Source organism: Mastigoproctus giganteus, chromosome 6 (genome assembly GCF_048544385.1).
Source record: "Mastigoproctus giganteus isolate SK-2022 chromosome 6, ASM4854438v1, whole genome shotgun sequence".
Lineage (NCBI taxonomy): Eukaryota > Metazoa > Arthropoda > Arachnida > Uropygi > Thelyphonidae > Mastigoproctus > Mastigoproctus giganteus.
Window position 1 is genome coordinate 63,317,883 of NC_143580.1, and position 13,728 is coordinate 63,331,610.

At 35.1% G+C, this 13,728-nt stretch overlaps 1 protein-coding gene across 1 annotated transcript in view; it reads right to left on the bottom strand.

The window, feature by feature from the left end:
* Positions 1–527: 527 nt before the first annotated feature.
* LOC150084351 (progestin and adipoQ receptor family member 4) overlaps positions 528–13,728 on the bottom strand; it is an 80,318-nt gene continuing 67,117 nt past the window's right edge. The window contains exon 4 of the mRNA XM_090376194.1: positions 528–639. Coding sequence (XP_090232320.1) covers positions 626–639 — 14 coding nt within the window. The 3' untranslated portion in view covers positions 528–625. The remainder of the gene's footprint in view (positions 640–13,728) is intronic.

Consider the following 13,728-nt stretch of genomic DNA (forward strand, 5'->3'; position numbering starts at 1 on the left):
GGATTTTGGCAAATGAAAAGTGGAAAAGATATGATAAAAATATGTCTGGTGGAAGCAAGAATCAATGACATATAGCAATACTGTGCACCACTGCAGACAGAAGGAAATTGCTGCTCCATCATTTTAAAAAGAATAACATTATCTAAGTTTTTTTGATCATCTTTCAAAAATGGGATATTATCTTATTTTGGAGTTTATGATATTTAGAAAAATATGATAATTAAAAAAAAAATCCCTGCTATTTTAAAACTCACCTTGATTCATGCAATGATGTTGCTGACTTGTAATGTCATATATACTAACATTTCATAATGATTTCTGCTTTTTCATAATTTAAAAATCTACTCAGGTTACATTCCCTTCCTCTGAAAATTGTTATACAGTATGTGCACCACTGAATGTTAATTATGATATATATTTCCTTATTAAATTTAATTTCAGTTGAGAAAATGCCCAATTTATTGTCTTAATCAGCTGAACCAATCTATTAAATAAATATTCAAGATTTATTTTGATGAGGAAGACTTGCATGGATTGTTGAAGACAGTAGAAACCAATTCTTTCTAAGATTAATGACGCATCAGCCTTTTCATTTACTAACTTGCAATGAAGCCTAACTGAAGACTCACCCTATAAGTGCTAGGAAAAAATTAAAATAAAAACTATTAAAATAAAGTAAGTAAAATAAAATAATGGAACATAAAAAAATTAAAAACATTAAAATGAAATAAAATAATTAAATGAAAACAATTAAATGGAATAAATTAAAATAAAAGTAAAACTAAAATAATTAAATTAAATAAAACAAAATAATTAAAATACAGGAATGTATTTTTATAGAGCAAAGCAATTCATCAGCAAAGAGAACTTTTGTTAACTGCAGACTAACAGTTATACCAGTAGGAAGTTGTAGTTTAAATTTTTTTTCAAAAAAAAAGTACAACAATTTGAAACCTTCTCTCCTCAATATTCTGGAACAGGATGATTTTGCTAAACTGATGAAATTATACTGGGTCTCAGGGCTGACACTAAAACTGCTGCATGCCTGAACAAAAAACTGTTCTGCCTGCAGGGAAACAGACAGTACAAGTACTGGCAAAATGCAAAAAAAAAAAAAAACCCTTCATTTTTCAATCCCTTTCAAAAATTTGACCAAATCTGCCTTAAATTTACAGGGGTTCGAGACCATCACCACCAAATACGGAGGATGCGGAAAGGTCAGGGAATGACCATCGCATATCCCAGAGCAATATGGCCTTAGTTGCTAATGCTCCTAAAAGCCAAATAACAAACAACAATCCTTAAATTTACTCAAACTATCTATCTCTACAGGTGGAAGGTCATTCCTACAACTTTGGCTGAATGCAAATTTCTGCACCTCTAATTTGCAACCATTCTTTTTGAATTTTGTCCTCTTATGAATTTCAACTGAGAAAGGGTAAAAATGCCATCAGCATTTAATTTACTTAACCCCTTTAAAGCTTTATACACTTCAATTAGATCACCATGAAGATGCCAAGTTTCTAAAGATTGCAATTTACAAAACTCCAATCTTCTCTGGTAAGAATATCCTTTTCTTCCCCCAACTAATCCTGTTGCTGTTCTCCAATAGATCTATGTCCTACCTGAAATGATGAGGATTCCAAACCAGTATTTCGGATGTGGCCAAACAATACAACACCAAACACTTTATACAATGGAATGACCACCACTTTTTCTCTGCTGGTAAAGTTTCTGCACGTCCTGTCAATGATATGCAGAAACTCTGCCAGCAAGGAAAAAGTGATGATAGAATTTCATATCAGGGTGTATAATCACTTCCAGGTCATTAACTTATCAAATGCCTTGAGTTTGGTGCCACCCAAATGGTATTCTATTCTGGGATTACTTACCCAAATATAGTACCTTGAAATTATGACTTGTTAATCCTCAATTGACATTTTCCAGCTCATCTGCTTAGTTTATCTAGAAGCTTTAGAAGTAGCCTCCCCCTGATTACTGTCATTAACCATAGTACACACCTTTGTATCATCTGCAAACTTAGGCATTAAACTTGAAACCTATATCAATAACATTAATACATATTAAAAAGAGTAAGCGTCCCAACACCAACCCCTGTATGTAAATGCACTCATCACATTAGCCCACAAAGAGAGGTGGCCATTTATAACCACTGTCTCCTACCATTTATCCATCCCTTTACCCATAGTAATAACTTGTCCCCTAATGCCACGGTGAATATTCACAGAAGTGAACAAGGCAGATCAACTGACCCCACACAGGAATTCCTCTGATGACCTTATTGTGCAAAACATTAGCTTTTCATCTGAGGCCTCCAAAATAATTCAGTTCTTGGTGAAGTTTAGGATCCTTAGCATGACTCATTCATAATAACTGCAACGGTATACCTGAAACTTTATTAAAATGAAAATAATATTATAATATAAGACCGGATCAAATTAAAAATGATAAAAAAAAATACACTAATTGTACAATAAAAGCAATAAAATAATAAATAAAAATATAAAAATAAAATATAAAGAATACTATAGAGAATAAAAACGATAAAAACAACCGTAACTTTCAGAGGTGACCGCCTCCTTTATCAACAGTAAGACTTCTTGTCATGGTACATCCTTAAATAACTGCAGGCAGTACCGTCCACACATGAGCGGAAACCGAAAATAGCTCGGGAGCTTGCCAGGTGAAAACCATTCATCCCATCCAAGAATTATGGTTTCAAAGAGGGGATGAATACAGATTCCCTAGTCTCTATTAATGGCATTATGCTTAGAGGAGCAAATCTGCAAGCTTTTGAGCCCTTTTTGTTCCAATATCCGTGAGACTTATTAGACTATGACAGAATTTCCAGGTGAAATTTGGAGGTTCTCTTGCCAAAAAATGTTCGGCCACAGCAGATTTCCCATAACCTGCAGCCTTTATTGCGTTAATATGCTCCTCCATACGATCTTTGAAACGGCATTTTGTCTCACCAACATAGCACTCCCCACAATCCGGGCATTTAATCTCCCACTTGCACCTTCCATATGTACAGAATCTTTAATCTTTGACACGACTGTGTGCAATCTTTGCCCTCGCAGTTGCACACAGCATGTCTGGAAAGTATGTAATACTTGGGAGATACGCTCAGTTAAGCTCAGATAGTAGGGAAAGTATGCAGTGGCAATGGGTGTGAATGGCTCTCTTTGTCAGTGTTCTGCTGACTGAACATATTTATCAAAGATTTCTGGGTGTACTCGCATTTCCTGAGATCTGCTGTGATGTGTTTAATCTCCTCCTTTCTATCCTTGGAGGAGCTAAAGTGGGACTCACACAAAGCCCTAATAACACTATCTAACAAAGCCCTAATAACACTATTCTATTTGTGTGATTGTTGAGTTGTGCTGTGTTATAATGTGTATATTGCCCCCGGCATTTGTAAGAGAATGCCAGGGGACTGCACCATCAGTCAAGCTTAAGCAATCTTTCCATAATATCTTATTTGTCTCAAAGTATTCATTTACCATTTTGAATATTTCATCCCCAGTAGTGTGACTTCACAGTTCTCTGCAGAACAAATAATGTTCTTTCATAATGTTCTTTCAAGCATTTCTCTTCCAATAATTCTAACTAGTGCTATTAATTGAGCACAGTTACTAACATCTATAGATTCATCAATTTGCAGTGAAAATTTTTTAGATTCAATCATTTTCTGAATTAATTTTGTTTCGATGTCATCTGATATGTTTTCAATGCATCTACTAATAATGTTATTCAAAAGCGGCACTTATTATTCAATTTCCTCTGCTTCTTTTGCCCCAAGAATAGTGTTAATAATTTTGCTATTAATTGAGCACAGTTACTAACATCTATAGATTCATCAATTTGCAGTGAAAATTTTTTAGATTCAATCATTTTCTGAATTAATTTTGTTTCGATGTCATCTGATATGTTTTCAATGCATCTACTAATAATGTTATTCAAAAGCGGCACTTATTATTCAATTTCCTCTGCTTCTTTTGCCCCAAGAATAGTGTTAATAATTTTGATGCAGGCTGGTAAAATAAGTGATTCTGCATTTGTGTGAGTCATTTTGGATTTGGCTAAATCCAAAATGACTCATACAATTAGGCGACCTTATAACTAGCCTTTTGAGTCGATTTGATACTGCTGTAATCAAATTCATAAAACAACTTTGCTTCATATTTTGAGTTTGAAAACACTTAAAAAAATTCAAATCTTTTTCTATACATGTTGGATGTTTCATGGTAAGGTGCCAGTGTAGTTTATTTGGGACCATTGCTTCATTTGATAACTCTTCTAGGCAAATAAGACATATGGGTTGAGGAAGAAACAAATTATCGGAGCATAGAAATCCATATTTGATATATTCCTCATTATATTGCTAAATACTGGCTTTGTCTTTTTCTTTCAATTACTTTGTTTGTCCCGTGAATCTGTTGACTTTCTGGCTCTCTTCAAAAAGTTTTCCATTATGGGTGGAAAATAAATATCTACAAATGTTAAATTTGGCTAAATATAAATTACTTAATGAAGCAATTTAATAAATATATTTTGAATAATTATTTGTTTTCAGATATAAACAATGATTTTTATTCCTAAAAGTAAGCAATAACTTATATGTATATCTTTTCAGTAGAAAAATGTGAAAGCTGGTCCAAAATAATTCGAAAAAACCAATAGGCAAAAGAAAAAACAAATCACGATTAAAGTAAGTAAAATCTCATTTTTTGGCATTTAAGCATGATATCGAACTCGATTTTCATATAAAAAATGGATTTTTATCAAAGATAAGAGAAAAAACATTATATATATTTAAAGTGTTCCCCTGATTATTTTAAAATTTTGGTAATGTTTTTTACATAAGAAATTATTTGAAATTGTTTTTTGCCTTGCATTCAAAAGATATTTTTCAAATTTAAGTTAAAAAAAGAGAGAAAACGTGAATTTTATACTTCCAACAAAGGTCAAACTGGTTCTGGATCAGGTGGACTGGAGGGATTGTATCTGGTCTATTTTCTTTTCCTGGTTTTTTTCATTCCTTCTTCTATTTTCTTATCACAGGTCGAATTCGATGTTTCCTATTCCTTCCCTAACTACAGTAGACTTTTGAAATAACAGCACCTTCGGGGATTCAAGATGACGTTATTTCGATTTTTCTGTTATCTAGAAAGTTTTATTTTTAATGTATATAATGCAGAAATAATGAGGCCAAATAAGAAATATAGAGATTAAGAATGCAATTCTATTGACTGCACATAAAATAACAATAAACATGTTGACGATCCATGTTATATGCCCCATAAACATTTCTGTTTATGCCCCATTCTATTTTCTTTATTATATCAAATTTAGTCTGCACGGCTAGCACAGTTGTATCATCACTGTCCTCCCCACACCGGGTGAAAAAGGCCCAGGTTCGAATCCTGTCGATGACGCAAGGAATTTTTATAGGCTTTTTTCATTCTGTGGCTGAGTTAGGTTGTCTCGGGTGTAGATAACAAGGTTCCCCCCCCCCACCAGAAACTGGGGTTTCTTGTCCAGCAAAACAGGCAAATTGACCAGAGAACACAATACACGTAGATATATGAATTAACTTTTCGGATGACCTTAATGTAATACTTTGGATTATATCAAGTTTGTCACTAGGCTTTGATGTTGTTCTTTTCTTTTCTGTATGAGGTTTATTAACTTAAGGAGCCATAGTGAGGGGTTTTTAATTTAAAATAAATATAAAACAGCGGTATAATCCATGATATCAGTACAGAATTCACTTTGAAAATGACAAACGTAAACAAATACAGTAATCACGTGACTTGCCGTTTCTTTTTTCAACACTGCAAAAACATGCACTGTATGTATACTTCGGATCTCACTGTGCCAATATTTCAACAGTCTGCTGTATATGAAAAATTTTTAAAATTAAATATTTGTGGCACACTAGTAATCTTTCTGCAGCACACTGGTTGAGAAGCACTGGTCTAGATGATCCTGCAGTGCTTTTTTTACCAGTGACTTCATTATTTTCTCGAGAACACAAGTTAAACTGAAAGGTCTGTAATTACTCGTACCACCCTTTGATTCCCCTTTGTGAATTGGGGACACATTTGCACATCTCCAGTCCATAGGGACCTCCCCTGAGAACAAGGAAGCTTTCATAATTATGGTTAAGGGTTTGCTTACTTCCTTTGCTGCCTCCTTTAATATAAGTGATTAGATCCCATACACCCCAAGTGTCTTATGTTCAATTTCAACAATTTCTCCTCTACTTTGCTCTCAGTTATTACAAAATCATTTAGCTCACTGATAGAGTTTGATAAGCTTCTGGCCTCCACTTTCCTACAGCCTTTCTCATGTCTGAATGTAGATGCAAAATACTTATTCAGTTTGGCAGCTACCTCAACAGGTCATCAACAATCGAACCGTCAATATGAAGTGGACCAATCTGATTCATCTCTTTCCTTCTAGAGCTTACATAAGTAAAGTCTTTGCTGTTTTTCTTTGCATCTTTTGCCAAGGATTTCTCATAATTTGCCTTTGCTTGCCTAACCTCTTTTGTGACTTGATTACAGACTAGCTTATATCTACCATAGTCTTCCATGTCACCTGATAATTTATATGCATCCCATGCATTTTTCTAATCTACCACGAGTCCCATTAGTTCATCTGGCATCCATTTAGGCCTAAACCTTCAACAGTATTTCTTAGTTGGGACAAAAAACCTAGTAGCTTCCAAGATTACTTCCTTGAATGCTTCCCATTTAGAATTTGTTGTTGGTAACATCATCAGTTGATCCCATTGCATAGAATTTAAAAACTGTCTGAGACCACTGTAGTCACCTTTACAAAAGCAAAAACCCTTCCCTTTATCCCTGATGGTAAAGGGAAGGTTTTTTTTTTTTTATCCCTGATAGTAAAAGGAAGGGTACATCTTTAAGTAAATCCCACATCAGCACACTGTGGTCACTGCTACCTAGTGTTTCCTTTATCTGCAGATTCTTAATGCATGAAGAATCACTGCTGATAATCAATCTGTACAAATCTCAAATCCTCCCTTACATTGAATACTGTTCTCACAACTGGGGCAATGCCCCATAACCTATCAATTCTTCTAGATGACATTCAAAAGAGGACAGTTAGGTCAATTAATGGCCAATCTCTTAATCTCTCCACTCTCTGTATCACATACATTCCGTTTCTACTACATGCCTTTTCTATAGTTATTTCTATGGGCATTGTTCTTCTGAATTGGTTTCTATAATTCCTCAAACCAGTCTGAAAATGTGCCACAACCAGTCAGCATTCATTTACTGTCCAACTTCAAACTCACAGAACCAATTTTCCTCTTCCTCATTTATTTCTTCAACTTCTGTTTTCTGGGACAATCTCTCTTTACATATATTTCCTGAAAATTACAATCTACTGAAATTTGAATCTAATTTCAACAAGTATCTTTTGTTTCCCAGCCTTCAACCTATGAATGTCATACGTTTTAATATCTCTAAGGTTTAGGGTTTTCCATTCAACAAAAAAGTAAGTATGTGCATCCTGTAAATGTCAATAAAAGAAGTAAGATTGTTTAACCTCTAATGTCAAAAATATTCCTAAAAGTAATGAAGTGTCTTCATTCTGGAGGGTTTAATATTTTGGCCACTTGGTTAACATGATGAAAAATTACAAAATCAAGTACAAGCCTAATTAATAATGAGGAAAGAGTGGGCTGGTGGTTTTATGTATGCAAAAATGTGCTTGATTGGTGAATTTTAAATGCAAAAATGTGTCTGATCTTGTGGGTGAATTTTAAATTCATCTGTATGGTGCATTATTTTCCTTTAATTGTTTGTCTAACTGTCTTAAATTATGTGATGTGGCTTTACTAATTTCTACAATATAATATATAGTAATATACAGTCGATTCCGGTTATATGGGACACATCGGGACTAGTGCATTTTGGACCGATTAAGTGGCTGCCCAAATTATTAAAAGTTTCACATAAAAAAAGTTAAAAATACAATGGACCCTACTTTACAATTGGTTCACTGTACAATCAAATCACTTTACGATGGAGTCACCATAGTAAAATACCGTTCACTATACGATGCACAGTAAGCAGTCATTGTGATCACGTTTGTGAATTGAATTTTAATTCTATTAAACAGCGATTCTAATTTAGCGAAAATAGGAGGAATATTATCCACAGGCTATAAAAGTAAAGATATATTAAGCAAAAATTTACCCTTTATTATCTTACCAATTAAAAATTAAATGATATGTGAAAATCGGAAGAATATACGTGATAATTAGAATAATTAATACGTATTGTTATATGTACATACTAACAAGTTGACATTTCTGTTCACTGACATTTGTGGGTAGTGATTAAAATTTAAAACAGTAAAAAGATAAGCAATCATTAATAAAGAACACGGCACACACAAATTGCAAGTAACACGATACACGCAAGTGAGAATGGAGTAATAAGTTACGAAGCTTTAAAAATAGGAATGAAGAGAAGATTCTTAAAATTAATTTTTTTATATGATTGACGATTCCATGGAAGTGTAAACACATTTCACCATAATAACCCACAGAATTCCAGCTGTCGGTATTATCGCAAATTCAATAAGATCGAGTTTACTATCCGTTTATGATAGATTTCACTAACAGAAAAGCCCAATAAACAGGTGATTGCTAATTGTTTTTATTGTTTTATGGTTGTGACCTCTAGAAATCCAACTGAACCACGTGGTGCGGTCGGAGACAATCGTAGGGTAGTCTCCAGTGCTGCAGTCTCCTGCCCTGATTAAACGGCATGTTGTTCTAATTAAGTGAAGTAAACCCTGGCTATTTTCTTGATTGGGTTCTGTATTTTAAGATTTGCCCCAAATAAATGGCTGCCCTGATTAACCAGTGGCTCAAATAACCGGAATCCACTGTATCTTATTTCCTTTGCTAGTTTGTAATTGTTATGGAGATAATAGGTCCCATATGACCAACCATGCAGGACAACTCCTTGCTGGTCCGTGCTGTCAAATTAACATCTATGGCTTGTATCAGCTGGACATGCATTTTTTTGATCACATTACTACCATAGTAACAGCACAATAGTCGTTTGGAAAGGAGTATTGTGTCATCCACTGGAGGAAATCAAATATATATAACATTTCATCCCCAAATTATAGACATCCACCCAAAATTTTACGAATATAACTGATTACTTGAGGAATTTTGCTAATTTTAATCCAAATTTAAAGGTCAAATTTAATAATGAAGTTGTCTAAAAATGCAATAAATAAATAAATTTATGTTTATTACAGGATAGCCACACAGGGTCAGGGGAGTTGACAAGATATAGATATAAGACATTTATCATATTTAGCAATCACATGGGTTCAAACCACAGCAACTCAAATATACTGTACTACTCTACCACTGTATTGACCACTTGGCTATGTAGACAGTGCACTGATTAGAAATTCTACTAATTAATATACTCCATTTTATTATGATCTTTTTTTAAGATATGATGGGATACTTCTTTTGGAATAAATTATAATACTGTTTTAGATTTGTGATATTTAAATATGATGAATTTTATTGCTGATGTATACCCATAATCTTGAATTTGGCTGAACTTGCCAAAATTCTTTGTAATTCCAATTTATATTGATTAAAGAAGATCGAATAATATATTAAAAATAAACAGGTCTAATATACTGATTCTCTTTTCTTAAAAATTTCCCATAAATACATACTTCATGAATTATAATCTATATTGTACACAAAACACAGTTGCTGAAGTGACATTTATTATTTGGTTTCCAAAATATAATTTAAAATTCAGTTACCAAAAACATTTCAAGTTTTGTTGTTGGGGTTTAAAGTGCAATGGCTACTTAGGCCATATTGCACTTACGGAAGTGGTGCATACTGTCTGCGTTTGTTGATTTAGAAGCAGTTAAATACGGTTGTACAATCTTATTTGTTTTAGAAAGGAGAAGAATTCTGCGAGATTTGAATTTTCGCCTATGATATGGCGAAGTGACAAAGGTTCCTTTAAATTTGACAGAGAACTGAAAGACATTAATCGAGCATTATTATATAGAGTACAGTCCAGAAGTATGTGTTTGACTGTGAGTGGTGTATGACAATGATTACACTGGGAAGGATCATTTCCTGACAAAAGAAACAGATGGGTTAAATGAGTATGACCGATTCTGGCTCTGGCTAGAATTACTTCTTCTTGTTTGTTTGCTATAAAGCTAGAAGCCCATAATTTTGGTAAGGGTTTTATTTGGCGTAGTTTATTATGGAGTTGTGTTTGCCACTGAAGAGTCCATTGATCCTTACATATTCTTTGTATATTCATTTTATAATCTGTGACGGGAACTAGCGAATTCATTGGGGCTGGGCTGGATGGATTTGTGGCAGCATCATCTGCAATTTCATTCCCTGGTATTCCGGTATGGCCTGGGATCCAGCAGAAGATAAGCTTTTGCTGATGCTCTCTAAGACGTATCAACTGTGTTTTGATGAGCTTTAATATCGGGTGAGTAGGCGGGGAATTGTTTTGCAATGCTAATATGGAACCTTGTGAGTCTGTGTATATTATGCTCTTTTGAGTTGACATATGGAAGACATTTTCTAATGCAAGGTTTATGGCAAATAATTCAGTTGTGTAGCTACTACACTCTGTCGGAAGAGATTGAGAAATTGTTTTATCAGGGAGTACCACTGCTGCACCCAATCCACTCTCAGACTTCGATCCATCTGTATATATTTTAGCGAAATCAGGATAATGTTGAGCATGTTCAATGTGTAGCTGTTGGAAGGTAATGTCTGATAGAGAGTGTTTACCCCACTGGTAGAAATACTTGTCACAACATGGCATGATGACAGACCATGGAGGGTCAGGATCTATAGGATCTTGCAAGATTTTATCGAAGTGTATATCCCAATCTTCTGTTAGATGTTTTAGCCTAATACCAGCAGGCTGAACTGTCTGTGGTTTATTTCTATACAGGGTCATATACAGCGGATCATGAAGTATTGACCAATTAGGATGGGCTCTCTGGCTTTGGATCTTGATTGCATAGTTTAACAGCAACATCTTTCTCCTGATATTTAGAGGAGGCTCATGGGCTTCGATATATAAACTTTGCACTGGAGATGTTCTGAACGCACCTAATGCTGATCTAAGAGCTGAATGTTGAATAGGGTTGAGGCGAGATAAAACACTCTCCCTAGCAGAATCAAAAACAGGCGCCCCATAGATAGTCCAGGCGTGATCTAATTATGGTTCTGTATAGGTGAAGCAGGCTGTAACGATCTGCTCCCCATGTTGTCGCTGATAAAACTCTGAGTATGTTCAGTTTCTTTTGACAGTTTGTCCGGAGATATTCAACTTGTTTTTGGAAGTTTAACTTGCTGTTGAAAAATAATCCTAGTAGATGGATACAATTAGCTATGGGAAGAGGATGGTTATTCAAGTGGAGCTGGGGCTCAGGATGCATATTGCGTCTGTTACAGAAGTGTATGGCAGCAGATTTCTGGCTGGAGAGTCTATAACCATTTTGTGTCATCCATGTCACGATGTGATTAATTGATATTTGTAGCCGGCGTTCAATATAATGCATGTTTTGAGAATGACAGGATATTGAGAGATCATCTGCGAAAAGGTACGAATCTAGTTTTCGGAATGAGTTCAATTATATGGTTCATTCTCATTGCAAATAAAGTGGCACTGAGAACTGACCCTTGTGGAATTCCTTCTTCTTGGGTAAAGATCTTAGAGAGGGTTCCCCGGTAACAAACTTGAAAGGATCTCTGGTGTAGAAAATTTTCGATAAAGTATGGTAAATTACCTCTCAGGCCAAGAGAATGCAGATCTTTTAAGAGGCTGAATCGCCATGTAGTGTCAAAGGCTTTCTCAACTTCAAGACAGACCATTATGAGATGTTCCTTCTTGATGAAAGCATTTCTAATGTTTGTCTCGGTTTTAATCATGAGATCCAATGAAGATTGATTTTTCCGGAATCCAAATTGGTTGTTGTGAATCAAATTTTGGGACTCCAGGAACCAAGTGAGACGGCAATGTAACATTTTCTCGAGGGTTTTGCTTAGACAGCTGGTAAGGGATATTGGTCTGTAATTTTGCGGAACAGAATGATCTTTACCGGGCTTTGCAATTGCTAGTACATAAGAATGACTCCAGGAACTTGGGAAGGTATGTTCGGAAAAAATTCGATTGAAAAATATGAGCAGTAATGAGAGTGATCTCTGATCCAAATTTCGCAGCATTACATAGTATATCCCATCTGGGCCAGCAGCACTGTTTCTTAATTTGTTAAGGGATTGTTGCAGCTCAAACATGGTAAATGGTTTATTATAAGGTAATGCGGAATTGTCAGTGAAATTTAGTCTGGATTTCTCTGCAATTGTTTTATGTTTTTGAAATGTTTGATCATAGGTGAAGAAGAGGACAACTGAGAAAATGTGGTTCCGAGTGCATTTGATATTTCTGTAGGAGTAGTAAGCTCCTGTCCATTCCAGTTCAGTAGTGGGGTGGATAAAGGAGGGAATTTACTGTTTAAACATTTTATTTTTCTCCAGATTAATCTGATATCAGTATTTTTATTTACTGATGAGGCGAATTTAATCCAATTTTCTTTTTTCGCTTTACATCTGATGAAACGGGCTTTTGCTCTGAGACGTTTATAACTAATAAGATTGGAGGTGGTTGGGTGTTTGCGGAAAAGGTTCCACGCTTTGTTTTTCTCTTTTTTCGCATGATTACAGTCTTCATTCCACCAGTAATTTGTTTTTCGTCTATTTCTTACTTGATATTGAGGAATGGTAGCGGATGTGGCTGACAGAATTTGATTTGTGATGTGCTCAGTAACACTGTCGATGGAACAGGACTGAATAATGTAGTTGTCAAATGATATGTGCGTTCTGTATTTTGTCCAGTCAGCTCTTGAAAATTTCCATTTCATTGGATTTTCTGTTGGGAAGGAACAGGATGTTTGAATTTTGCAGATTATGGGATAGTGGTCACTGCTATAAGGATCGCTTAGAGTTACCCACTCTATACTTGGAAAGAGGATTGGGGAACAAATGGTAAGGTCTATTGTAGAAGTTGAACCTGTAGGGAGATGGATATATGTGGGAGTGCCAATATTTAGTAAAGTTAAATTTTGCCTGTCTATCAACATTTCAATAAGCTTCCCTCGTTTGTCTGATATAGGGGAACCCCATATTGGATGGTGGGCATTAAAGTCTCCTAGGATACAAAAGGGAGATGGTAACTGCAAGACAAGATCTTCGATTTCTTGAATGGTATATTGATGATTTGGTGGAAGATAGATTGAAACCAGTGTCAGTGTAATACCATTTACAACGCGAGTGGCAACAGCTTCTAAGGAGGTTTGTAAATGGATGCGTCTGGAGGGGATGCTTGAATCCACGAGTATTGCTACTCCTCCGTGAGCACTGTTAGTGCCAGCTCTGTCTTGTCTGAACATAGTATAATTTTTTATTTTGATTGAGATCTGAGGTGTCAAATTCGTTTCCTGCAAGCACATTGCAAGAGGTTTGCGGTGGTGAATTAATTCATGGATATCATCAATATTACTGCGAAGGCCTCTACAGTTCCATTGGATGATCTGTTCCATTATTTAGATTTGTAAGAGGGAGATGAATCCGAC